A 27,327-nucleotide genomic window follows, 5' to 3' on the forward strand; every position below is an offset into this window, starting at 1 on the left:
AGGCTGCATTATCTGTCTTTAAATTCTCTCTTAAGTGTCTATGCAGGTCTGCATGTTTTGACAGCTTAAGAGATTATTTTTGATTGCTCCGGGGTCCGCGCACATGGGCGGGACTATTCACTAGATTATGACTATAACAGAGATACCCCTACTACAGAACTGGAGTTACAGGACAGAAACTACTCCTTGGCTTTCATGACCACCTTGGTCCTTCTGCAGTGATGAATGCTGCAGGCACTGCAACCCGAGATTTTTCCTGGAACTGATAATTGCGGACTAATGCATCTTCCCTGGCTACTGTTTATTTTCACCTATATGTGACCGACATGTCGAAAATGTTACTGGCTGGGTAATGATTGTAGTTTCTATGACATTGTATGATCTATTGGCTTATTACTTGTGAAATTAAATAAAATCTGGGACAGTTGGTCTCAAAAAAAAAAAAAAAATAGAGGCCAATCTAGGTGCAATTTCTTCAACACACTGTATGCGATGAAGCAGGGTTTCAGTCAAGCTTGGGCAAATCACATGTTTAAACAAGAGCCAAACATAGCGTATACTATTAATCAGCAGCAATCCAAATTGATCATGGGTAAACGTTAATGCATTTTCAGCTTCTGAAAAGAACAGGAGGGTGCCACTGGGACTAGCGTGTAAACAGGATTCACTAAGGCATTCACCCACTTGTAGAGAATGTGTAAAAGGTCCAAAAGTACAGGGCCACAGCTCAGGAGTCCATAGTTGCTGCCCACTACTACAACCACTGTCATATCTATATTTGGCTTGAGCCAGTTTCTCCCATCTCGGTATTGATCCCCAGAAATCAGCTTAGCATTGTTAGCTGCAGATTACTAACTGCAAATGTGACAGATGAGTTGTTTCTATGTTTTTTTAATCTGATCTGGAGTGTATATAGTAGGGAATGCATTAGTTATGGTTTTAATTTTTATATCTGTCAGATATTTTATGGCTTTATATCTGAAATAAACTTATGATCATGAGTTGTTCCTTATAGTATAAAACCGGAGACTAAAGGAATGTATGAGAATCAAGAGATTGACTTTAGATTAAAAAGGTGGGGTAACAAAGCAGAATCTTGAGCAACCACACAGATTGTAAAATAAAATGTTGAGGGTAAAGGTCAGAGGATGACTCTGAGTTCAGTCTGACAAAAAGCAAGAGAATCAGACAGGCATAAATCTAAGAAGCTAATCCCTTGAAGTTTTAGTTGCAGGTGATGGTGGTCAACAGTGTCAAATGCCATTGATAAATCAAGCAATGCCAAGGCACCGATACTGTCAACTTTGGCTGCCATCCGCCAATCATCTAATATTGGCTCGCCGTTGCTGCGACTTGGGCAGAATCCCACCTGAGCTTCATCTTGGACAAGATTATTTATTAGATGTTAAAGAACTTAGAATACGCTAATGGGGGCGAGGATGAATGTACAATGGTAAAAAGGAGGAGACTCATCTAATCATGTCTGGTTCAACAAAGGAAGAATAATGCATTGTTTTAGCTGTTTGGGAACAATGCATGCAGTGAGGAGGTTACTGATCACCGAACTAAGGTACGTAGGTTAAAAATGACATTTGAACACCTAACTAAGACATGAAAGTTAACAATGTGATGAAGAAAATGTGTAATTTTGGGGTACTGGACAAAGGTGAGCCGGATTTACACAGTATCCTTAAGCATTTTCCGGGCAATGAGAAATTTTAATTTCAGTCCTTAGGAGTAGAAAGAGAGGGCTTAAATGCAAATAGAATTATTTGCAAATTGAGTAGAGCTATTTTCTCTAGTAGAAACAGTTCTGTTAAGAAGCACGAAGCTACTTCATCAAAAAACAGTCTGAGGTGGTATTAGAGATGGTGTCAGCAAAGCAGCATCAATGAGTTAATTTGCTAATATTTTAATTTATTTTTGTTTCATTTTGTTTTTGTTTAAGATGCCCCTTTCTGCTAAGGGCCGTAACTAAAGGAAGAATTACCAAATAATTTGTTCCTCCTTGGCTTGCTATAAAATCTTACTCCTTAATTGTAGCAGTAATCAGTCTTGAATAATAAGGAAGTAATGTTACTGGATGCTGCACGAGAAGTACACTGATGATTGGTTAATTATTGCTGGCCAGCGGGACAGTGTTGAGCTTTACATTGATTAAAATTTGGCGTAGCTGTGGTTTAGTTTGTTTTGCTGGTGCTATATAAATACGTACGCCTGAGCATCTTTTTAGGAAGTAACTTCAAAGCCTCATTATTTGTTTTACTCTGCTTTAGAGAGCTCTGTTTTTGACTCTGCTCAAAATAAATGCTGTTTACCTAAGGTTGAGCTTTTTTATTCTTTCTTTAGTTTTGGCGTAAACAACCTTTTGATTTAAAAATAAGTGTGTGTGTGTGTTTGTGTGTGTATATATATATGTTTGGAGGGGGGACCGAACCAAGCAGAGTGCGGAAAAATTTGTGGTCCAATTAAATGAGAACCGTATGAATTTGGAATTTACAGCTAAAATCAGTGCCACACCCATTAAGTTCCATAATGTACAAATTTATGTCAATAACAACACACTAGACTCCAAATTGCATCGTAAATCCACTGAAGGCAACTCCATTCCACACGCATCAAGTTTTCACCCAAAGCACCTGATCGACAGCATCCCGTATGGGGAGATGCTACGTTTACGTTGACTATGTAGCCTAGAAAGGGATTTGATCCTATATCAACAAGAGGCCAAAAAAATATTTAGAGAGAGGGGTTATAAGGAGAGAACAATCGATCAAGCTATAGCCAAGGCAAATGGGCAACCCAGAGAATTGGTCCTATGTGGGGAGACTGAGTCGGTTGAGGGACAACAGGATCCCTTGAATGTCAGTGAAACCGATAAGATAGATGTGAGGCTGATCACTACCTTTAAAAACAGGAGAAAGCCATGAGATCCATTCTAAAGAAATAATGGCCAATAATACTTACAGACTCTACGTTGGGCCCCATAGTATCGAAACAACAAGTCTAAACGTTTCGTCATGCATATTCAATGAAAGATGCACTTGTTAGAAGTAGCCCTTAATTGATTACTAAAACAAACTGGTTGTCGGGCAAGGAAGGTGAAGAACCATTTATACCTACTTACTGGGTCTCGGTGGCGGGGGAACCGCCCAAGTCTTCCATACCCTCCTTGTATAGAAAAAGGAGACAAGGAGCCTTCGTCTGCAGGAGGAACCAAGTTTTATTCGAATAGCCCGGGCTATGGACCAGAGTCCCGAGCTCGTCGGAGACAAGACAGAGGAGGCTGCTGCTTCACTCCGCAGCTTACATGCCTTATATACACATTTTCCACCTTAAGAAACCAGTTTGGATGGGGGCCTGGCGCCTCCGAGTCAGAATGCAGCTACGCCATTCTTTGTTCAGGCAGGACGGTGCCGCAACAGATGGTACAAAAGATTACGGACAGATCTTGCAAAACAGGATATGTACGTGAGAGAACAGACAGTTCTTGAACAACAGGATATGTGAAAGAAACTAGTTCTGGGACGGTGGTGTGACCAAGTTTTGCGAAACAGGGTGGGTGTGTGCAGGAGTTCAGTCCGAGGGTAGTGAGGCCAATTCTTTGTTCCCTTTTTTCGAAATTGGCTCGACCACAAGGAGCATGAAGGGCAGGGTGGTCATGACAGTTAGAATTTCATCAGACATCAGCAGAATCGACCAGGAGAGTCGTGCAGAGAGGTTTGACACGAAATGTCAATGCAAAAATAATGGAGTCCTGACACAAAATAAATGCCGACAAGAATGTCACTTTTCCTCAAAGGGGTTCTATAAATGCAGTACATGTAGGGCATGTCGATTTGGGATCAACACTACCCAAGTTACCACACCATTCCGTCACAAACCTGTGGTTTTAAAAAAATGATGCTACTGCTCGATGGAGTATGCGGTATATGTGTTGTGGAATGCACCTGTAGGCTTAGGTATGTAGGAAATACCAAGCTCCAGGTGCATTTGAGAAGATTACAACACCGGAGGGCCATTGTCAACTCTGACCCTTGTTGTTCAGTGGCTCGCCATTTTAAACAATTTCGTAATAATAATTTAAGCCAATTAAAGTATTTTGTTATTGGTGACGTCTCGGTTTTAAGAAGATGTGGCAATCCGGAAAAACTATTACGACAGCTAGAAACCCGATACATATTAGAACTTGATCCCGCAAAAGGTCTTAATGTCCGCTAGGATTTGCACAATTATTTATAATAACTGACTATCAATGGCCTTTATATATAATCCATTTTGAATAAGAATACTCTACGATCATTGTGAATCTGTTGGGTAATGATACAGGAAGATATTCAATTCCACATTATGCCAAATATCCATGGGCAATTGTCTGGTAGAGGAGAGAGTATTGAGCATTTTAACTACAGCTGCTGAAGTATCTTTATATTTTTAATTTTATCGTGATTATTAATATTATTTTAGATGGCACTAGCACTTTATCTATAAGCACTTTATATAGTTTGCACTTTAATTAAGAAGTCACAGCGTGGACATATGATTAACATCATATTATGAAGCATTGGAATGTGTAAGTTGTACTCAAGAATTAGATGTGATTTGGTGAACTACATCAAGATTGTATGGTTTTATTTTCGAGTTTCGATTAAAATTACAGAATAAATTAAAAAATTCACAAGAAGTTTAAAAAAAAATCAAAGAAGATTTCATGTTTATCAATATGACAAGCATATAAACAAATCGTATATTGATTTTCACATATGATTACAATAACTAAACAACATGTTTTAATTGTGTACTAAGCAGTGAGATATAGTTAAAACAAGGTTTTTAGTGTTCTTGTATTGTACAAATCACAATGGTTTGTAAGTCCTGAGGGATGTGCTGTCTGTTTATTATGTCCACAAATTCATGCAAATGAGCAATAATCACGTGGTGAACAAGTTGTATACAAAAAAGTAGAAAGATGATGCAGCATACATGTGAGCAAGGCCACGGACGACGGACGATTAGCGTCATGGACATGTAAATAGTACAGAAATAAAAGCACACATAAATCTGAGTCTGTGCCCGACTGTTTGTGTGACGACGATCTCTGGATTGGAGATATATATATATATATATATATATATATATATAATATACTTGCTAGTATGGGCTTTCAGTCAACTCTCTTCATCCATTAGTCTGTATAATTCACATTTTTGTTCGGCTCACCACAGCAGAGGCAGTGGTTCAGCCGACTTCAAACATTGGCTTACTGTGAGTGATGACAATCTGCTATGCACAATGTACAAGTACACACAACAATAGTCCCCTTGTACAATTTTACAAAAAACATTTATAGACACTGCAAATATTGGCAAAGCAAAAAGTAGATAGTCAACAACAGCTCTTTTGGCTTTGCCAATGCTTGTTTTTTTATCTCTTTGGGGGGTTAGCCAGTGCTAAAGGGAGACCAGATCCTATTGGAGAGTGTCACCTTTGCACATGAACATAGAATGTCTGAAATTACAGTCACATTTGGAATATATGCTCTTTTATCGTTGATTGAGGAACATTTGTTTGTTTACATTGTTTCGACAGTGTATTTGCTTCATAGTCGCAACATTTGTATGTTGAATTTTTATGGTACTCTACTTTAGCTTGAACTGCAACACTTCTGTTTTGCATTGTTGAATATGATTTAAAACTGCCCATGTCTAGATTGCATTGCCTGGAGTGGTTACATTGAAATATTTCTGTGTTGTATTTGTTGTGGCTGAAGATGGTATATTTCTCGATTGGATATTATGATAGTCTTTGGTCTGGTTTTAGTTAGAACATTCACATGTTCTATTGCTATGATTCTTATAAGTAGTGTGGCCTTGTTTGAGTTGAATTATAACTTGTCCAGGTTACTTGCCTCTTCTGTGTTGCATTGTAATGGTAGACTGCCTTAGTTTGTGCTGGAATGTTTCAGATTTACAATTCAGTAATTCACATTTTCATAATATATTTCATATAGGCATCTTTCATTTTCATTAATAATATAAAATTCATTTTTAGATTTTATCAAAAGGAGAATTGCAGGTTTCTGAAAAAGAAAGAAGCACCCAGTTGGATCAGATGTTCCGAGATATTGCCTCCATTGTGGCAGACAAATGTGTTAACCCTGAAACGAAGAGACCATACACAGTCAGTTTAATTGAACGAGCAATGAAGGATATTCACTATTCAGTTAAAGCCACCAAGAGCACCAAGCAGCAGGTTTGTATGCAAAAACAGCAACAGTCATAATTTCAGTAAGTTGTCATCAATGTGAAATTAATGATTTGGCTGACACGGATGCCTATTCCTGTTAAGGTGTAGAATGATGAATGCCTAAAGTTGTATTATTACTTGGTTACTGTTTAAGAAAAATCAGGTACTTTTCTTGTTCTCTTAATTAATAATGACTAAACTAATAAACACTTTGTCTAGGTGCTTGAAGGACAACGGAAACCAACCACCACCACTGGCAGAAAAGTCAACTATTTACTATTTCTTTAAATTGGCGAGTTGTACACATATTTTTGCTGGAGGAAAATAGCTATCAATTGATGCAGCACCTCACAGGAAAGCATGGCTGTCACCACCAGAGTCTCAAACTTGACTCTTCTGTCAACAGATATTTAGTAGCATTTGGGTTAGTAGCTAGTAGTAATATTTCTTAAACTTCCAGGTTGTGATGTAATTTTAGTGTACACCTTCTGATTGTTTTCTACAAAACATAACCATGCCAAGAATGCAGGCTAGTAAGATCACATGACCCACCAAGTTCAGTGCACTTAGTTTGTAGGGCACTAAAGTGGTTAGAGCAACATCCTAAACTGATTAGAAAAGTGATTTGCTCTGCTTTGAATGCAATGACCAGATATGAAATGACCTGACGAAATTGAAGCAACCGCCCTTTTATATGTGGTTTTATGACTTGGTCTGGTCATTCAACTGATTTCCTGTGACCACTACCAAAGGGGAAGTACACCTATTAGTGCTACATCTCTGTTCAAGACTAGACCCACCCGTTTATAGTCACGTTGTCTGTTATCTCTCCCATCATGGTCAAGGAGATCCAAGGAATAGTAGGCAAGCCAGGCACCCCAACCCCTTCAGGACAACCCCTACCAGTGTAGGTAACCTTTTTTGCCATCATGTATATGTCCATACCTAATTTCCAGTCCTGCAGGGTCAGGCACTCCCCTGCTGCCCACTGCCTGGCCATGTCTCTTTTCGCAACCATCAGTCCAAGAGTACAAAACAGGAGTTTTAGATCTAGGGAGATGAATGTCGTTAGGGATCCCCAGGATAATGAACTTGGGTACAAGAAGGATGGGTTTCCCAGGATCTTGCCTAGTTCCTTAGTGGTAGTCTTCCAATAACCCTGTATATGTGGGCCGTCCCATACTGTGTGCAAGAAGGTACCCTCTTCTAGTTCGTAACCCTGGCATCAAGGGTGTTGTGCCCTTCCCATTGCATGCAGCCATCCTTCCATAATACACCCTATAAGAATTTTAAACCGTATTAGACAGAGCCTCGCTTTTATCACTACCTCTCTAGGGTTCATCAGGGCAGCTTGCCAATCAAGATAAATCATTTCCCCGAAGTTTGCCACCCACTTTCCCCACGACCACTGTAAGTGGACAGGCATATTATTCAGGGTTTTATATGTCAAGGAAATTGCAACTCTTCTGAGCTCCTCAGTGAGTGGCCAACCCTCTAATGGAGCAAATTCTGGGGTGTGGTCCACCTGTACTCCCTCAGCCTGCCAGGCATGCCGGAGCTGCACGTATTTCCATATCTGGTTATCTTGCAGCTCATATTCATGCTGCAGCTCTAATAACGATGTTATGTCTCCACCACTCAACAGGTGCCCTAACTTGGATATCTCGATTAGATCCCAGGCCCCAAATCCCCTCAGTTTCTGTATCTCAGGGAGCCAGTGACCCTCCCACAAGAGTGTTTTCCTGGGTAATCCTGCGGTGCCAACCCAAGCATGTCGCCCTCCCATCTGGCAAATACCTTCGGGGGGAGGATGTTCTGTAAAATATGTTTTGTAGCATATATAACAATTTTGGGAGCAATACCATTTTGAATAAGGCTGCGCCACCCATTAGTGTAATGGGGAGGCTCTTCGATCTCTCCCAGTCTTTCCAGCACGCCGTGGCTACCCGTCCGAAAATTTGCTCGAAACAGAGGTCCTGCTTCAAAGCTATAAAGATTTCCAGATATTGTAAGCCATCTGTAGGGCACAGTAGTCGACAGGGGAGAAGTGTTCTGTCCATCTCTCTGTTTGGAAGATATAGTACTGACTTGCTCCAGTTAATCTTATAACTGGAGTAGCTGCCATACTCCTCAAAGAGCAGTGGGAGGGATTGGGATGGCTTGGTGATGTAGAGGAGGATGTCATCTGCTTAAAGCAAGATTTACTCTTCGACTACCTCCAAGTCCATGAGTTTGCACTAGGCAGGTGAACATTTCTATGGAAAGGGCAAACAGGAGAGTGGGACATGGGGCATTCCTGACCAGTACACCTTCCAATAGGAAAATCTGAGGACAATGTCCCATTGACTCTTAACAGTTGCCACCAGGTCATCATACAACAGCCCTGCCCATTTCTGAAATTTAGGACCGGATCCATAGCGCACCAGAGTCTGCTCCAGAAAGGGCCAATGCACTGCATCGAACGCCTTCTCTGCGTCTAGTGCAAGTAGGACATGAATCTCTGACTGGGTGTTAACCTCAATCATCCAGTTGTGTGCTCTTTGTAAGTTATACTGAGTTGACCGACCCGTTATAAACCCAGACTGATCTCTATGAATCAAGAGGCCAATCACCTGCAGGACCCTGGAGGCCAATATGGTGGCCAGTATCTTCACTTTGATATTTAAAAGGGAAATGGGTTGGTATGAATCACATTTGTCTCTGGGCTTGCCCTCCTTATGGATCACCACAATGAACGCCCGTCGGAAATCTGGTCGGAAGAGTACCAAGTCTTCCTGCTTCTTGGAACATGGATAAGAGGTGAATCCCCAACAGGTGTCCAGAATACTTAAAAAATTCAGCGGGTTGACAATTAGGCCCTGGGGTCTTACTGGATTTGAGCTTGGCTGTGGTGGCATGCACTACTTCTATTGCAATATCGGCGTTCAGAATTTCACTTGCCTCACTGTCTAGTACTAGGACAGCAACAAAACCCAAGATCTATGCAATATGAGTGGTATCATGGAATGGCCGTACTCTATAGAGATCGTCGCATTACAGAGCAAAAGTTTCGCAATGGCATGTTGCGTGGTATAGCAGTCCCCATTTGGCCCCACAATCTGGTGTACCCATCTGGCATCCGCCTCCTTCCTGCTCAACCACTCCAGGAGCTTCCTGGCTTTATCCCTGATCTTGCATAGTCTGTGGAGCAAGGCAAGCATCTGTTTCTTTGCTCCTACGTGCACCATAGCGTGGTATTACGCTCTCAAGAGATCCAGTTGGTGAAGCTCTGGGGAGCTTGAGTTCGGGGCCAAGACTCCTTTAGGGGCCAGCAGCCTACCCTCTATCTGCTCAAGAGATCCGTACACCCTTTGTCTGCTGGGCAATGAGATTTTGTGCAGATCCTTGGAGGACCAGCTTATAGGCCTCCCATAGCATCACTTTTGAGAGGATTGAACATTTGCTCTCTCAGAAATAACGGAGCCTATGCATTGAGTCTCCCTTGAGCCCCAGTCCTACGGACCCTTTCGCCCAGTTTCAACAGCAGTGGGAAATGGTCTGAGAGCCCACGGGTGAGATCTTCTTCTTGTAGTAGATCACTCAGGTTCACGGCCGGGGCGAAAATGTAATCCAATCGGCAGATCACTCTATGGGCCCCTGAGAAGTTAGTATAGCTCCTCCAATTAAGGGGTGTGCACCGCCTGAGGTCAAAGAGACCAAGAGCAGACACAAACAGCGAAAGTAGGTGACTGGTGCTATTGTGCCACTGCTCCTGGACCGGTCCAGCTCTTTTGCCATGATATTGTTCAAGTGAAGGTCCCCCCTCTCCCTGGCCAGAGAGTTTTGCTATTGTAGGGGGCTGAAGCCTAGGTGGTGCATGAACGCTAGTGAGAGTGATGTCTGCTCTACCCCAAAAGCCCCTCGTTCACACGTATCTTCGGATGGGTCTGACCATTGCTGTATCATTTGTAATGGAGGACACTTTTTCATCAATATGGCCACTCCCCGGGTTCCTGATGTGTACCCCACTTGTGCCAGAGTGGTATAGACCACCCCCCCCCCATCCCGGGAACCTACATTGTGTCCCCTTGAGATGCTTATTGTTAGAAAACACAATGTCAGACTGCAACTGCTTATGGTAATGAGTTACCAAGCCTCTCTTAACTTTGTCCCCCAAACTGTTAATGTTCCAGGAGAGTATGAATAGGCTTCCGGTGTGTAAAGACTAGTTAGGTGCCTTAGCTCTGCCAGTGTATGGCGAGTGTGTGCAAGTCGTCTGAGATAGTGCGTCGGCTGAAGGGTCTAGGTCTCCCTTATGTAAATCAACAAACTTCTTAATAACCCATAAACTCAACCACCCTCCCACCCCACCCCACATGAACCCCCACAAGTGAACTCTGCCATTACACAACTAGAAGTACTTTTGGGGAAATGGAGAGGTATGTAGCCCACCCCTCCCACCCACTGAACTCGGTCCCCAAAGTTCAAGAACCTAACTCCTCAGCAACCACCCCGACAACAGCGTATCACTGGCAGTTTCACTAGAGGAAACCAAAAGGAGAGAAAAAGAGTAAAGAAGAGAAGCATTCCATGCCCTTCAGGTATCATACATGTTTATGAAGCCAGTAGCTATATCGCTGCATCTGTCCCCTTTGCCATGGTCTATGAGGGGACCGAGGCAAGAGGACATTCCAGTTTGTCAAATACCACCATAGGATGTGAGGATTCTGGTCTGGACTCCGACCCTTCCTTTGTAGCTACCATGCCTGTATCTTAGTCTTATCACTCCTGCTGAGAACTGTTGTGCTGCTCCCATCCGAGAAAGAGGATATCTCTGGCCGGGCCTTGAGTCTCGTCCCCCGCCATGGGGTTTCTGGCCCCCACGGCCTGGCCTTTCTGTCCTCACTCCACGGTCTCTGTCCATCCTTTGGTCTGCCTCCTAGTATCTTCCCGGCTGCTCCCTCTGGTGTGTCAGCCAGGGACATTCTTCAAGCCATTCCCAGGCTTCCTCAGGGGATTTATAAGGAAAGGATTCTTTCCCTGATATATAACTTTGAGCTTGGCCGGGTACAGGAGCATATATTGTATTTGGAGACTGCGTAGAATAAGTTTTACCGAGTTAAATGTGCACCTCTGGCGTTTAACTTCACAAGAGTAGTCCGAGTATACTAAGTTTTAAAAGTTTTCATGGCGCATTTCCCCCTGTCTGCGGACTTAAGCAAGAATCATGTCTCTTCATGTTTGTTCAGGAATTATGCTATTACGAGTCGTGGAGGGACCCCTGGCCTAGTTTCCAAGGCGTGATGCGCCCTCTCAATGATAAAACAGGCCGAGAATCCTGGGAAATTATTCGGCAGAGCCAGGTGTCGAGGAACCATAGCATATTGGAGCCCTCCGCTCCTTCTGGGAACCCCGCAAATCTCAGATTGTTCCATCGTGCTCTATTTTCTGCATCGTCTAGCGGCCACAGCATACCTGTTGCTGTCGTGTGAACATCTGCTGCTTCGAAGTACTCTGACCGTGTCTTCCAGCTCGGAGATCCTACTTTCAGTGGCCACTCTGCCACGTTACGGAAGTCTTGGCGCACAACAAACACCTCCGACCGAACCTCACCCACACTTTCCTCCAGTGCCTCACAGGAGGCCTGAATTGCCACAAGGAGGACGGTGTTGTCCAGCATAGGTTGTCGGGGTTCCTCTGGCAGAGGGTTGATGGCCTTAGTGTAAAGATGTTAATGTTATGGGTGTCTTATATAGCGCTCGGCTACTCCAAGGAGTATCCCGGCGCTTTCTGACCCATAGCTGAAAAAGCAAGGAGAAGAAACAGAAAACAGACCTATCATTGACTATAGAGCCAAGTTTTCAGACCCTTTCTAAAAGCCAGCAGATTTGAAGTACAGCGGAGTTCAAGGGGGAGGGTGTTCCACAGCTTGGGAGCGAGATGTTTAAAAGAACGTCCCCCTATCCTAGCTTTTTTAATGATGGGGACAGTTGCCTGTCCAAGGGATTCAGATCTGAGGGATCTTGTGGGCTTATAAAAGGTAAGCCGTTTCTGAATGTAGTTAGCCCGACATCATGGAGTGCCTTATGGGCCAATGTGAGTGCCTTAAAAGCAATCCGTTTCCTGACAGGTAGCCAGTGAAGGGAAAGTAACAGATCCGAAGCTCTGGCATGGTGGGGAAGGCCAAAAATGGCCCATCCGCCGAATTTTGGACCACTTGGAGTTTTTGCAACAGGTAGTCCGGGAGACCCAAATATAAAACGTTAGAATAGTCGAGTCTAGAACAAATTAGGGCCTGAACCGTCATCTTCCTATGGACCAGAGGAAGCAAAGGGAGGAACTTGCGTAACATTTTCAGGAGACCGAAACATGTGCCAGTGAGGCCTGTGATCTGGGACTTCAGTGATAAATTGTTGTCAATTTTAACCCCAAGATTTTTAGCCACCGAGGAGGAAGATGACGAGGGAAACATATTCACCGGCCACCAATCCTGCCAAGGCGGGTCTGCCTGACACCCAAAGAAAAGCACCTCTGATTTATCAGGGTTGCACTTGAGGCTGTTTCGCTGAAACCAGTCGAAAACAGCCCCAAGACAGCCACGGATGCTCTCTCCATCAAACTCCGTACCCTTTTTACAGGTGTAGAGAAGCTGGGTGTCATCAGCGTATGATATGATCTGGGCTCCAAAAGACTCCGCCAGCACCGCCAGTGGAGTCATAAAGATGTTAAAAAGGGTCGGGCTAAGCACCGACCCTTTAGGGACTCCGACCTCCAAAGGCGGTACTTCGGCAGAGTACGGGGGAGCCCAGACCACCTGTTGACGACCCGCTAGATAAGATCTGAACAGCTCAACACCGTCCCTCTTAAACCGATCTCATAGAGTCTACTAAGGAGACCCTTGTGAGGGACGGTGTCGAAGGCCGCCGACAAGTCTAGCATCACCAGCATAGCTCTTCCACCTGAGTCAAGAACTTCCTTGATGGCTTCATTTACCTCCAAGAGAGCGGTCTCAGTGCTCAGATTGGAGCGAAAGCCTGACTGGGTGGAGTGAAGCAGACCATGACTTTCCAGGAAAGTGGAGAGCACAGAGTGGACGTGCTTTTCCACAATCTTTGCCAAACCCGGTAGGAGAGATATTGGCCTATAATTTGAATGATTCTCAGGATCAAGACCAGGCTTTTTACGAAGTGGGACAACCATTGCCTGTTTCCAGGCCAGAGGGACAGTGCCTTGAGCCAAAGAAAGATTGAGAACAGGATTTATTAGAGGGTTCAGAATCTTGGCGGTACTGGCCAAAAAGGTGGCAGGACAAGGGTCCAGAGGGGAGCCTGACTTGATTTTGAGAAGGAGATCCAGAGAGGTAGAAGTAGACATAGCTGGAAACTCCGAAAGAACAGGACAGGACTCAATAGATGGAGTTGATGGGTTACTATAGTTGGGAACTGTGTTAAGGCCGGAAGGGGGGAAGGAGTCTTGGATCTGTTTGATTTTAGTTGTGAAAAACTGTGCCAGCGAAGTGACCCATGACCCGGAAAGCTTGTGCCAAACTGCACTAGCCTTGGGAGAGACAAACTCCTTGACAATAATGAAGATTTTGTCTACAGGAGTTAGACGCTGACTCCATTCTAGTGGAAAAATAACTCTTTTTTGCAACAAGAATATCAGCATGATATAGCTTAATCGTGGCTTTGTACGCTGCCTTGGCTTCCACGTCATATTGCTTGCGCCATAGTCTCTCGGCTAACTTACAGTTACGCCGGGACAGAGCCAAAGACTCAGAAAACCATGGTGCCGAGCTCCGCTTGGTAGAAGAACGGGGCGTGGAAAGAGGAGCAAGTTCGTCTAACCGCTCAGTCAACCATCTCTGTAGTGTATCGAGATCGCTATCCAAATCTCCTGACAGAGTGCAGGGGTGTTCCAGACATGCTTGGGCCAAACTTTCAGGAGTCACCCTATGATATGGCCTACTGGGGTGCCTAGGATGCTTAGAGTTTATACAGGATGATTTGCTTATTCCCTGAATATAAAAACAGATCAAAAAATGGTCCGACCAAAGAACAGGGATGGGACAAGAGGGACGGTGGAAAACACTTGATCAAGAGTGTGGCCCTTATCATGAGTCGCGCCCGACAGATAGGGAGTGAGACCTAGAGGGGCGGTGACGTCATTGATTTTGATTGCATCACCGTCCGTCTCAGCGTCCATATGAATATTAAAATCCCCTAGCACTATGCAGTGTTCTACCTTCAAGCAAAGTGTAGTAATTACTGATTGTAACTCATCAAATAAGAGACCACGCAGGCCAGGAGGTCTGTAAATCAGGAGCCCTGAGAAAGATTGACGAGGGGACAGAGTAATGGAAAAAACAAGGGATTCACAGCCAGAAATGGAGATCGATGGTATGACCACACAAGTGGCAGATCTTTGGACCACGATTGCGACCCCTCCACCTCTACCTATGGATCTGTCCTGTCTATAAAGTACATAATCCGGCGGGATGGCTATAGCAATATCCGGGTTGGAAGACTCACTAAGCCAGGTTTCGGTGAGCATTAAACATAGTGGTTTTTCCGTTGTCAGCAACTCGAAGATATCCATGGCATGTCTACTCAAAGAGCTGGTGTTAACCCCTCCCCTGCTGATGACGGAACTGCTCTGTCATCAGCTACGGTTGGGCTGTGCTGATGACGGAGCGGTTCTGTCATGGCCCGGCCGCCGCGCCTGCGCAGCGCTGATTTCGCGCCTGCACGGCAGTTTTAATGAGCGGGGCGGGTCATGACGGAACCACTCCGTCACAAGCACAGCTCAACCGCGGCTGGTGACGGAGCGGTTCTGTCACCAGCATGCGGCCGCCGAGCGGCCGCCCCGCCCACTTAGCGCTGCGGCGGAATAGCCGCCGCAGCGAAAGGGTTAAGTAATAGGCACTTGTAGTTGTCCATAGGGGGAGGACGATGCACATCGGGTACCAGAAAAATATTTGGGCGCCACCCACAACCAGGACAACAACATTTACCTTTATAACGCCCTGGAAAGACGGACCGACAGTTGTCTATGCTATTCCTGTGGGACAACAGGTCAACTGAGGTGTAAGTGATCCTGGGGCTAACGCCTCCCGCCACGCGGACGGGTGCAGACGGGCAGGACACTGGCACGACTCCGGCGCAGGTCCGGCGCGTCCGCTGCGCGGAGTCATCACTATCCGTTTTTAAAGCGCTGCTAGAGCGCGTCACCAGCCCGACCCACACCCAATATGGCGGCCAAAACCGAAGAACACAGCCCTCGGCGTCGATACTCAGCCGAGAGCTGGTGGAAGGCGAAGGGAGGGGGGGGGGAATGAGCACAGAGCGCCAGGGAGCGCTAAAGGAAGTCCCACACACTTATTAAAATCAAGTCTGCAAGATCCATTTTTCTCTGACACGGGGCCTGGATTCTTTGTCCTTGGTCATTATATGCTCTGTTGCTTGCATAGAGAGGCTTCTTTCCAAACCGGGCAGTGAACCCCAGCCAACGGACGGATGAGGACAAACAACAGAGAGATCACAGCAACTGCCTGTCTGGCAAGACATCAACAGTGAACTGTCAAGCACTCTTCGCAGGCCACAGAGGGAAAGAGGGGCGTTATCTTAGTCAGAACACATGCACCCCGCCCCCCTGAATTGCCAGTCATAGCGGGTCTCCCAAGTGTTCTGGCAGCCACAGTCCAGGTCCCCAGGGCCGTCCAATACAGCTGCCGCACTCCCTCCTCACTGTGGGGCCCTATGTGCTGTCTCGAGGATATTGGAGAGAGGTCTCTGTGGTTCCTCCAAGGCCAAGGCCAGGCAGGCATGCACCTTTCCCTCCTCACAGTCTGTCCCACAGTCACAGTGCAGGTCGCAGGCAGAACAAGCTCAGCCGTCTCCACTCCTGTAGGTCCACAGCCTCTGGTGGCTTCGCTATTGGTCCCCAGATCACAGAACCAATAGGGAGCAGCATGTCTGCAGTGAGCATAGCCTTGACTCCGATTTAAAGCAGGATTTTTGGTGGCTTGTGAGTGGAGCTCTTTCATTGAGCATTCATCTTGGCAAACTTCAGTGCAATCCTTCACTGTAAATTCGTATTTGTAAATTCGTATTTGTAAAGCGCGAACTCTTTACCCTTACGGGTCTCAAGGCGCTGGGGGCCGTAGTGGAAATTAAGGGAGCTATTGCCCAGAGTCACATGGTGTTGAGCTGAGCTGCATCGAGAGCCGGGGATCGAACCGTGATCCCTGTGTGCCGAAGTCGGCTGCCCCGGCTGCTGCACCTCACCTCTCCACGAGTATGATTGGATTAAACAAAGTTGCACTGTGTGGTGAGCCAAGAGGCTTTTAATGACTTCCTGCACTATAAAACTGGTAATATGGGCCCCCACATGACATAGGCAGCCAAGAAGTATGGTAATGCTAGGCTGTTAGAAATTAAGTACACTGGTTTAGAGCTATAATATCTGTTATCAGCACCAGCCGTGAGCGTAGGATAGAAGGGTATATGTACAATTGTTATGAACATTTCTATATAAATCATTCAAATTAAAGCACATTTACAGATTGTTAGCACTGCATGTGAATGAAGAAATTGATTTCCAGTGAATAGTTATAACAATATCAATTCCATATTACATATAAGAAATTATGAATAAGACTCAAAATGTATTCAACATTTTATAGTTTTCATAAATAACCAGATTTGGAGGCGAGGCAGTGTGCTTGGGCTGCCTGCCGGTGACCAGATGGCACTTGGGAGTCCTGCCGGGCCACCCGGGTTGATAGCATCAACTCCTCGTGGTGGCAGTTACAGGACAGTGGGGCACTGGCCTTCGAGAGCCAGAGGGAGAGTTGCAGTGGTTCACCATGTCCAGGATATCGTTGGGGCAGCCTGACAATTGGGCCAGGGCATAGACTTATAATAGCGACTCTGTAAATAAACAGTTTAAAAGGAATGATCTGTGTTCACATTGAGGTACTCTACCAACAGATAGAGGGGCACCCAAAGCAGCTGGAGGCAGAGCCTTGGACCGTTGCATCCGGTGGGCGGCTGACCTATGGTTACACCTTGAGGTTCATATTAGTGGTCATGAACAGGAAGGGATTCCTTCTCCCCTTCTTTCTGGCATTGCTTCTTAGACCGGACACATCATTGGTAAGAGTAAAACACCCAAATCCTTGCAGCAAACACAAATAGAACAATATACAGAGGGACCAAAGAACAATCACATATCAAGTGAGCAAGGAGACCTGCAGGTTGATCCCCAGCTGCCTGACATCATTGGGGCACAGATACTGGACGCCATAGAAAGGTTGTCAACAACATTAGAAAACAAATTGACTCTGTTGATTGAGGTGAACCTCCTGCACACTGATCTCCACACAGTCAACTATCCCTTACTGGCTGCAAAGCAGTCAGTTCAGGCCCTCCCAGCTGGAATGAAGGTGATCAGGGCCATAGTCCTCTCTCTGCCTGACTCTTCACACCACCTTCACATTAGAATAGAATATGCAGAGGATATTTTCCTTCATAATAATCTTAGATTTGTGGGCTTCCGGGATCATTCTGAGGCAAAGTCCAGAGACCAATTTCTAGAACATTCCGTCAGGACTGTCCTGAATCAAAAGGGCCTCCCCACATTCTTCTTTCTGGAGCAAGCTTCTCTAGACTCCTATCCACAAACTATCATAGTCCGAATTCAGAACAACAAATATAATATAGATATAATCCTGCAGCTCCCATGTAAAAATGGCAACCAGAAATAAGAGGATAAAATCATTAGAATCTTCCCTGACTATACGTAAATGGTCCAAAAACGTTGAAATTAATTTGATGCTGTAAAACAGAAGTTGCAAGATATGGGACTTAAGTATATGTCACTCTTACCAGACATGTTGTGGGTACTCCACAATGGAGGATCATATTTCTCTGCAGACCCTGCGGAGGTTTGGGACTATCTCGAAATGGGTAATGGTGCTGCAAGAAAGTCTAGGGGGCCTTCACAAGCTGAAGGCCTGAGGACCAGAAAGTGGACCGGCCAACAAATGACCATGCAGGACGATGGAACAAAACGAATGGAGACCCCAATGGCACCGGGACATGAGGACGGTTCGGACCTTGATGGCTGTCTGTCGGACAGAACTGCATACAATGATCCGCTTAAGAAGCTTAATGACTGGGATAATCATGAGTTTGATGGAGAGTGGACATGTTACTGCTGGACCTTTTTTTGAGACCCTGATGCTTGATTTCTCAACCTGCCATAAACTAAGTTTATTTATACCATTGTGACCCGTACTGTTATACTGGGGAGCAGTGGCGGGGGATGCACAATGCAAAATTGATTGGGTCTTTGATCGAGTAGAGAGACTGGGGGGTCTTACTGTTATGTTGTAGCAATGTCTAGGTATTCAAAAAGGGTAGATTATGGCTGGGGATGGGGCTCACAATCTAATTCTGAATCTATTTAATGTCTCTCATATTCCTGTTTTTTGTTTCCTTGTCTAGGATAGTTGTAGGTTTCTACACCCATTAAGTTGTACATCGGCAGGCGGGTGGACCTCTGGGGCCACAACCCTGCAAGTGTAGGCATTAGAAGCAAGACCGGGCCCACTGCATGTTTCAACCCAATGGTATTAGCTGGTAATCTTTCCCCCATAGTTAAATGTTTAGATGTGTATTTAGCTGTCCTTTTTTTGCACCTGTTGAAAAAAAAATTTTTTTTACAGGTTCAGTGTTGAACCAGATGGGGAAACTCAAATGAGGATGGTTTAGTATGTACACTGGGGGAGGGGTGATTAGTGGGGGTCAGAAGTTCTTTTTAATTAAAATGTTTACAATGTGATCATTGATATATGCAGATTGCAGTGACTGGATGTCCTTTAGTGCATTCCTAATGTCTCAACTGAGACCTTTGATAAGACAGATTCTCCGTCAACTACTGACTGAAGGGGCCCATTTATACACAAGTCATTCCAGGAACAGTTAGGATTGCCACCTGGGTATATACGGGGATAAATGATCACATTAAATGATGTATATGACTGCATTCTTATGACAAAAGATGTGCCATTAGAATTTGGGTTTTACAGCAATCATATTTAACAGACACAAAGGTGGAGAGGACAGATTTATTCAACTACATACTCTTTTTATACCAGGAGAATGTCACTGTGGTTAGTAGCATTGGGGGGTCCCCTTTCTACATTGTACAAAGCAGATGTTGAGGGCCGCTCTGTGCCGGTCTACAGGTTGCTTGACGGGGCGTAAGTATGTCTTGTTAATGTATATGCATTAATTTGTAGATGACGTATGTGTTTAAAGCCCTATATCCATATACCGATAGTGTGTAAGGAGGGCAATTTTAATTGTACCATAGGTGGTATATTAGATAGGCCACCAATGCACATACTTACTAAACCAGCCATGACACTGCCTTGAGAGGTGATGGATAAAGTAAAGTGTGTAGATAATTGGCAAAAACTTCAGTTGAATTTGCATGTCATTCATTGACTCATGATACTTTCAGAAGACTGGATCGTGTGTTGATGACAAGATATGGCTGTCAATGTGAATACTGCTGTGTACCAGTATCTGATCCTGCTTAGTTAATTGTTGATTACACTCTTACACTTGTGAGTCCTCTGGTCCATCTGTGGTGTCTTTATCCAGAAGTGCTACAGAGCATGATTTTTTATACCGAAAGGGAGGTTATTGACAGGTATTTTGATATAAGCTGGGGGCCCACAGGTATGAGTAGGAGGCTTTTCAGAGGGGTGCTCAGTTCACTAAGAAAGTGGGAATACAACACCGGCTCAGGGTTAGGGTTGACTGATCAAGAAAAGAGGGTGTCACACTTGTAGAAAAAGGTGCTGGCAAATGCTGGTGTCAAGACACAGTTGTTTCAGGCTCAAAAATTACTTGGCAAACGGTGGTGGTGATAGAGTATAGACAGACATTACATAGAGAGCGGGGGAGGGGGACAAGTTGGAAAGTCTTATGTCTTCGTTACTGAAGGAGAGACCCCTCACTCAAATTTGGTCCTACAATCTGATGGGCCAATAGTCTCAAATCAAGAGGGCCTTTTAAAATTACAACATTTGAACAGGTGTGTAGGTGTCCATGAAGACAGGATAGTACCAATCTAGGGGAATTTCTAAATACAGGGCGACTCCTGAGTCTCACAGGGAAGCAGCTGGAGATTCTAGATGTAGATATCACCAGGGAGGAAACCGAGAGGAGAGGAGATGCCACAATATCAAACATCGGGGCTAGAAGGGGTTCCCTCTGAGCTCTAGCAAGCATAAATGCAACCACTTGCAAAAAAAAAATTTGAGGTCATTCTGGAGTCCAAACATTTGGCCAGCCTTCCAGGATTCATGAGGGAGGCAGTGGTAGTGATGGTAGCAAAACCCGGGAGGAGCCCTGCTAAACCAGGGATTGTATTGACCCCTCTCTAGAACACCTAATCCGAAATCTTTGCTAAGGTACTAACTAATGGACTGCGGCAAGTAACAGTCACACTGATACAGGAGGACCAGTGTGGGAAAAAGATGTCCAAGAGTGGGCGACTGTGGGAGAGATTAGAATGAAAAGGGTAAGGAAGGATAATAGAGTGGTTGAAGATTTACATTATTGGTCTGCACTGATTAATGCATAGATGGGAAAGGGAATTCAGAGAATCAGAAAAGTGATGGTTTGTTCTCTGTAAATTGTATACTGCTAATAAGACTTGCGATGATTGTCATGGATTGTTTAAAGCATTTTGCTGCAGTATGTGTATTTTTGTCCTTTTATGAAAAAGGACAAATACGGTTGGGGAAAAAAGATTACATCCAAAGCACTTTACAGACACAGGCAGTATTGTTTCCTTTCGCTCAAACAATTCAGTGCAGTGAAAGAGTGTGAAGAAAGAGAGAGCTTTTGTCCAAAAGCTATCTCTCCTCCACTGCCCTCCACTCACTACCCTACTTTCCTATCAAATGTGAAGGTATAGCTAATTTCAAATTCCTGTTCAGGCCTCCTCAAAACCATAGGCTCAGTCTGAAATCAGTAGGTGTCAAAGCTGCGTAAAAAGTGGTAACCTACAGCATAAACAGGTAGGGTTGGCAAGTATTCACCAAAGCATCTAACTTTTCTGTGTCTAAGGTAAGGACTCTTTTCTTCCCCTGAAATGTTGCTTCATTTTACTGGCTGAAACAGTTCCTTGTAATCCTGTTCCTCAATTACTTATTGATCTTATTTGACTCTTAGTCACATTGCTTCACGAGCATCAATAACAATTATTCTGTCTGTTTTATGTCAGCAATCCCAAGTCCCTAACTGCCACCTCGATGCCCCTTGTATCCAAGTGTCTGAAGCCAAAAATTGGCATGACCAACCCTTTAGGCCCCCTATACATAATAGGGCAATGGGATTAAAACTACCTTTAAATCGCTGGTACATAATAGGGCATGGCAGTTTAGAGACCAACAGTCTTTTCTGTACCGCTGAGAGTATGAGGTCATTTTAAAAGTAGCCGTGTTGCAGCACTGCTATTAAATTTAAATTGCGCCCAAACTCGACTTTGGTGGTAGGTAGGGGCAATTAAAAAGTGATAAACTACAAATGTTGGTATTTGAGGTACCCCCCAGGGTCTCCCCTAGGGTTCCCAGGGGCGTGGGGTGTAATGTAATTATAAGGAGGATCCTTCTAAAATGGTTTATATGCCTTGTTGATAGAGAAATTGCACATTTCACTTCCCACATTGTAGTAAAGTGCCTCCCAAGGTAGGGGTGTGGACAAAATGGCGGCTGAGTAACCGTTCACCACTGGAGCTCCGCCGGGTGAGATCTTAATTAGCAGGGAATCTGGCCTTCAGGGGAAAGTAATTTCCTCACCGGACCCATGAAGAGCTAGCAGACCAGCAAGGGGGACAGCGGAGGGCCCGACTCCGGTGGAGAGAGGCTGCTGCGGCCACAAATGCAGCTTGGAGCAGTGGATACGAGAGGGCGCCTGGTAAGATGATTTCAAGCAGTGGTGGGAGCCCTTTGGAGGTGTATGGAAGGTGCACGCAACCCCTGGAGCAGAGCAGGGGCCGGGAGGTGGCGACCAACCTCTGCTGAAGTCATCGAGCCTCCGATGGTGTGGCGTTTGGTCCCGGCTGCTTGGCTGCGTGGTGTCAGTCGAGGCCCTGGAGGAGAGGCCATCAAGTTGCGGGCCGGGTGGCAGTAGAGTAGGGGGAGTCATAGCCAGAGGGACGACTGTGGCTGGAACTGGGTGGGGATCCCTGGACCTGAGCAGGGCCGCGGCTCCCGATCGATGTGCACGAGTGAGTGGCAAAGTGGAGCAGCGGCCGCGATAGCAGCAGCCTGTATCTGCAGGCACAAGATGGTGGCTCGCAACCCAGCCCGGGGGAGACTGGGGCTGACAATACGGAGCGGGACCTCCTTGACCTCATAGGCGGACATGAGATTGGAGCACAATACAAGTGTGCGGGTAAAAGGTTACTGGGTCTGGTAAGTGGAGCACACCAGTCTTGTTGTAAGGGCCGGATTGCAATGAGGACCCTGCGTGCAGGGGCAACAAACACTGGGCAGCTGAGGCCGTGCACAGCAAGAGGGTGGAGCTACACCTTGCCATAATTAGAGGTGAGGCGGCCCGGTGATTAGAGGTGACACCAACCAGATCTAGCTAACCCGGGTCAATGCCCACTGCCAGGTAGAGTGCTTTGCTGGAGAACAAGGGACAAGGCCAAGCTGTAAAGTGGTTTGACTGTTTGGCCACAGACCATAGATACTAGTGGCCAATACACCTCTTACAGTGGGCTAAGGAACTGGGCACTGAAGATGTTCCCGGACTCCCCTGCCCCGCCCCCTCTGCCCTCTCCCCCCCCATCCTCACCCCTAGATGGCCTCGGGTCAGACAAAAGAGGATGGCTCCATTAAGGATATGCTGGAAAAGCCGGACATCAACAGAGCTGAGGCACGTGCTGACTCTCCATCTAGAACCACAAATAAAACAGCCCCTAATACAGACATGGACAACTCGACGAAACACTCCAGTTCATAGAGCAATTGTTTGGTACCCTGCAGGATGACTTCGTAACCCCACGACAAGGGGTGACCACCGACATTAAAACCCTCAAAACCGACCTGACAGAAATAAGAGGATTGGATGGATGCCCTCGAACGAACAGGGACGTCAGAGAGAAAGAATTGTAGCAGCATGCCCGGGAGCTCATGGAACTAAAAGAGAGGCATTAGGAGCTGTGCTACCACCTGGAAGATTTGGAAAACAGGTCCCGGGGCTCCAATATCCGAATTAAGGGGGTTCCGCTTCAGGCGATTGCCGGTAAATTGGAGGAGTTGGTGCAGCTTTTTAAACAGGTGGCTCCTGAACTGCGTGACAGACATCTTCTTGGATCATACCCACAGGGCAGGACACCCAGCGACTGGGCCGGGACGACCACCAGACATTCTCACATGTCTCCACTCCTACGGAGAAGATCATGGCGGTGACACGAGACACCACAGTAATAGCTTTCGAAGGAATGCAAGTGGGCATCTGCCAGGATCTCTCCCAATTACCCTCCAATGACGTAAAGTGCTGTGGCAAGCCATTGTCATCCTGAGGGAAAAGGGAATTCGTTCTAGATGGGGCCCCCCTATCTGGCCGATCTTCATCTGGAATCAAGAAACACATACAGTACAGTACGCACATTAGAGGAGGTGAGATTGGTCTTGGGCCCGAGTTGGCTTCGGATGCTGAATTTCAGAACACACAAAAGTCACAGAAGGCGCAAGCTGGGAGCAGAACGAGACGCCGGCGCCGAACAGTGAAGGAACTTGTGATGAAACCGTCGGAGACTGAAAGCACTGAAGAAAGGGAAGCACTCCTAAGGCAACTTCAGCAACGTGAAGACGGGACAGAGAGTGGGTTGTCGTAGGCCTGGGGAGAACCGGCCTTATGGTCCCCCATGCAGCTGAGATGGACTAAAGGCTAGACTAGAGTCTTAGAGATGTGCAGACCTTGCCCGGTGGAGACCCCCCTCCTTTTTCTCCACGTCGAGCCTGAAACCTAGAGAAGGCTAGACGCCAGGTTCATGATCCACCTTAGTTGGTGATATTTTTTCCTTATTATGGGAACTCAGTTTGATGTTTGGTTTGTTCGTTCCTATTTCTTTTTCTGTGATTTTTCTATCTTTCTTTGTCTTTCCAATTGAGGAAACAGTAGATACACCCATGGGGGATGAGATACAAATATGCAATGCTGGCTCATAGGTGTGTTCCTTGGCTAAAGTGGCGGAGCACCTGTCAACAGAGCTCCTACCCGCCCAGATGCATTCCCCTTCCATGTTATCTGGTACCTTGGTCGTAGGGCACGGCCGCATAACCTATTCAGAGACTGGTGTACCAAGCCTTCGCAAGAGTGGGTGGGAGACCCCCTCTTCCCCTGCCATTAAACCCTTTAGGGATGGTGCTGCGCTTCGAACCCTGGTGTGCTGGTCCTCTCTCTCTTGCCAGACAGCCCTGTTTCCTTTTCTATATACTGCCCCTCTGGCTGCTTAAATGTTTTAGTGGCCTGGTTGCGCTCACAGCCTTACATGCAGAACATTTACACACAACACGGTAACACACGACCACCCTCTTAAGATATTAAGCCTCAATGTCCGAGGCTTAAACGCACTCACGAAATGGATAGCCCTACTCACTTTCCCCAAAGAGTCGAAATCTGATGTATGCCTTTTACAAGAAGCGCACTAATGACGCGCAGACTGGCGACGCCGGAGATCACGATGGTTCGATCGACAACACTTCTCGTCCACATTGGGGAAGCGGGCAGGAGTGGCCATCCTATTTGCAACACATTTCTCTGGGAGGGTCCTCTCTGTACAAGCTGAAATCCCAGGCAGATTGTTGTCCCTGCTGGTAGAAGCCGGGAACAGCACCTACACTTACGGCTCCATATATGCCCCAAATGACTCACAAGAGACCTTTATGACGCAGGTCTTGGGCGAGGTTCTGGCTTCCCCAGATGAGGACTTAGTTGTGTGTGGGGATTACAACAAAGTGCATGACCCCCTAATGGCTAGATCTACTTCGAGGACACGTATATCAGGGGGCACTTTCGGACGCTATGCTGAGCTGGCTGGCGGAGGTCGGATTGGTAGATGTGTGGCGCCAGCATAACCCAGCGGCAAGAGAATATACCTTTTTCGCCGCTGTGCACCAGACCTATGAGTGCTTAGATCTCTTCCTAACTTCTCCCCTCATATCTCAACCTATGGTGGCAATAGGGGCTGCAGCACTGTCTTACCACTCCCCCTCACCTCCCTAAGGCTCTCATTGACGCTGCCTCGGAGCCCTGTCCCGTAGAGGCAGTGGCGATTGAATAACAGGCTTCTCTTGCACGAACGCATGGTAGGGCAGATTCAGAAATCCATCCAGAAATGACGACGGTACGACATCCATCACACTAGTATGGAACACGCTCAAAGCAGTCCTCCAAGGGCAGCTCTTGGCTATTTTGCCTAAATTAAACAAAGAAAGGAAGGCTAAACGAGATGCCTTAGATGGCACGGTTAAAGAATTAGAAGAAGTCCATCAACGTACTGGTGCTGCCCAAACGAAACAGCTTATTCTGACGTGGAAACAATTAAAGGCGCTAGACATAGACCGGTGCGCACAAAACAGACCTATTACGAAGGGGGGGAATAAGACTGGCCGTCTATTAGCACGCAAACTGCATTCCCAGGTGGAACAGCGCAGAGTGGTGGACATTGAGAATTTGGAGGGGAAGGGATTGTCAACGGACGACCTAAAAGCGGGTGAATTTGAGCAATTCTACACTATCCTCTACAAAGCGGAGACGCTGGATGAAGTGGCGGCTGGAAATTATGTGGCCGGAGCCCCCCTGACCCATCTCCCAACGCTGGAGGCATCCAGGATGGACATCGATATCACCCCGGACGAAATATCTCAGGCTATCCGGAGCCTACCCTCAGGCAAGGCCACTGGTGACGATGGCTGTAGCCCTAAATTTTATAAACATTTGCGTTGGATCTTACTCACCATTACAATTTGTTTAATGAAATAGGTAGTCTTACTTCCACTATGCAAATGGCCTCCATTATAGTCCTCCCAAAGACAAACAAGGACCCCAAGAGATGTGCATCATATAGGGCCACCTCTGCTAAACGTTGACCTGAAAATATTTACAAGTATACTGGCGGCGCATTTGGCACCGTATATGCAAGGCCTCAGAGACCCGGATCAGTCTGGGTTTATCCCGGAGAGTAGCTGTACAGATGGAACCAAGAGACTCTGCCATATCCTGGACAAATCACACCACACGCACACACCGACTATGGTCCCGTCAGTGGATGCAGAAAAAGCTTTTGATAGGGTACACTGGCCATATTTGCAAGCGGTACTCACTAGATTTGGGCTTGGGGAAAGGTTTCATCGTTGGGCCAGTTGTAACTATATTCTTCCAGAGGCCAGGGTCAGGGTAAATGGAATATCATCCCTCCCCTTTGTAATTTACCAAGGACAAGACATGGATGCCCCTGTCCCCCTTATTATTTGCTCTTTATATGGAGCCATTTGAGGAGCGTATCCGCCAACACACTGCCATTACAGGACTTCACATGGGTGATAGGGAACACAAAATCTCGCTGTACACGGACAACGTGTAACTGATTCTGACGCAACCATCCACTTCCCTACCCCCCTCATACTAGAAATTACAGCTTTCGGTCAGATTTCAGGCCTTAAAATCAACTGACAGAAAGCACAAGCTCTTAGCCTGACAATTCACAGAGCTGATCGATCGCAATTGGCGAGCATGTTCCCTTTTGAATGGGCTCCTGAAGGGCTGACATACCTGGGCATACGGATCCTCCCTACACCTGAACGTGCAGCGAAAGAAAATTGTGCTGCTTTACTCACTATGACCAGATCTGAACTATTAAACTGGAAAGCATACACATTATCCTGACTGGGTAGCTTAGCAGCTGTTATAATGACACTAATTCCCCTGATTTTATGTCATGCAAACACTCCCTCTACAACCCGTCACCAAGGTGATATCTAAATTACAGCACCTTATAAGCAACTGC

General features: G+C 46.0%; 1 protein-coding gene across 1 annotated transcript in view; it reads left to right on the forward strand.

The window, feature by feature from the left end:
• Positions 1 to 27,327, forward strand: part of SBDS (SBDS ribosome maturation factor) — a 103,978-nt gene that overhangs the window by 13,845 nt on the left and 62,806 nt on the right. Inside the window, exon 2 of the mRNA XM_086948646.1 lies at positions 6,052 to 6,252. Coding sequence (XP_086804772.1) covers positions 6,052 to 6,252 — 201 coding nt within the window. The remainder of the gene's footprint in view (positions 1 to 6,051; positions 6,253 to 27,327) is intronic.

Source organism: Lissotriton vulgaris, unplaced genomic scaffold, assembly GCF_964263255.1.
Source record: "Lissotriton vulgaris unplaced genomic scaffold, aLisVul1.2 SCAFFOLD_3321, whole genome shotgun sequence".
Taxonomy (NCBI): Eukaryota; Metazoa; Chordata; class Amphibia; order Caudata; family Salamandridae; genus Lissotriton; species Lissotriton vulgaris.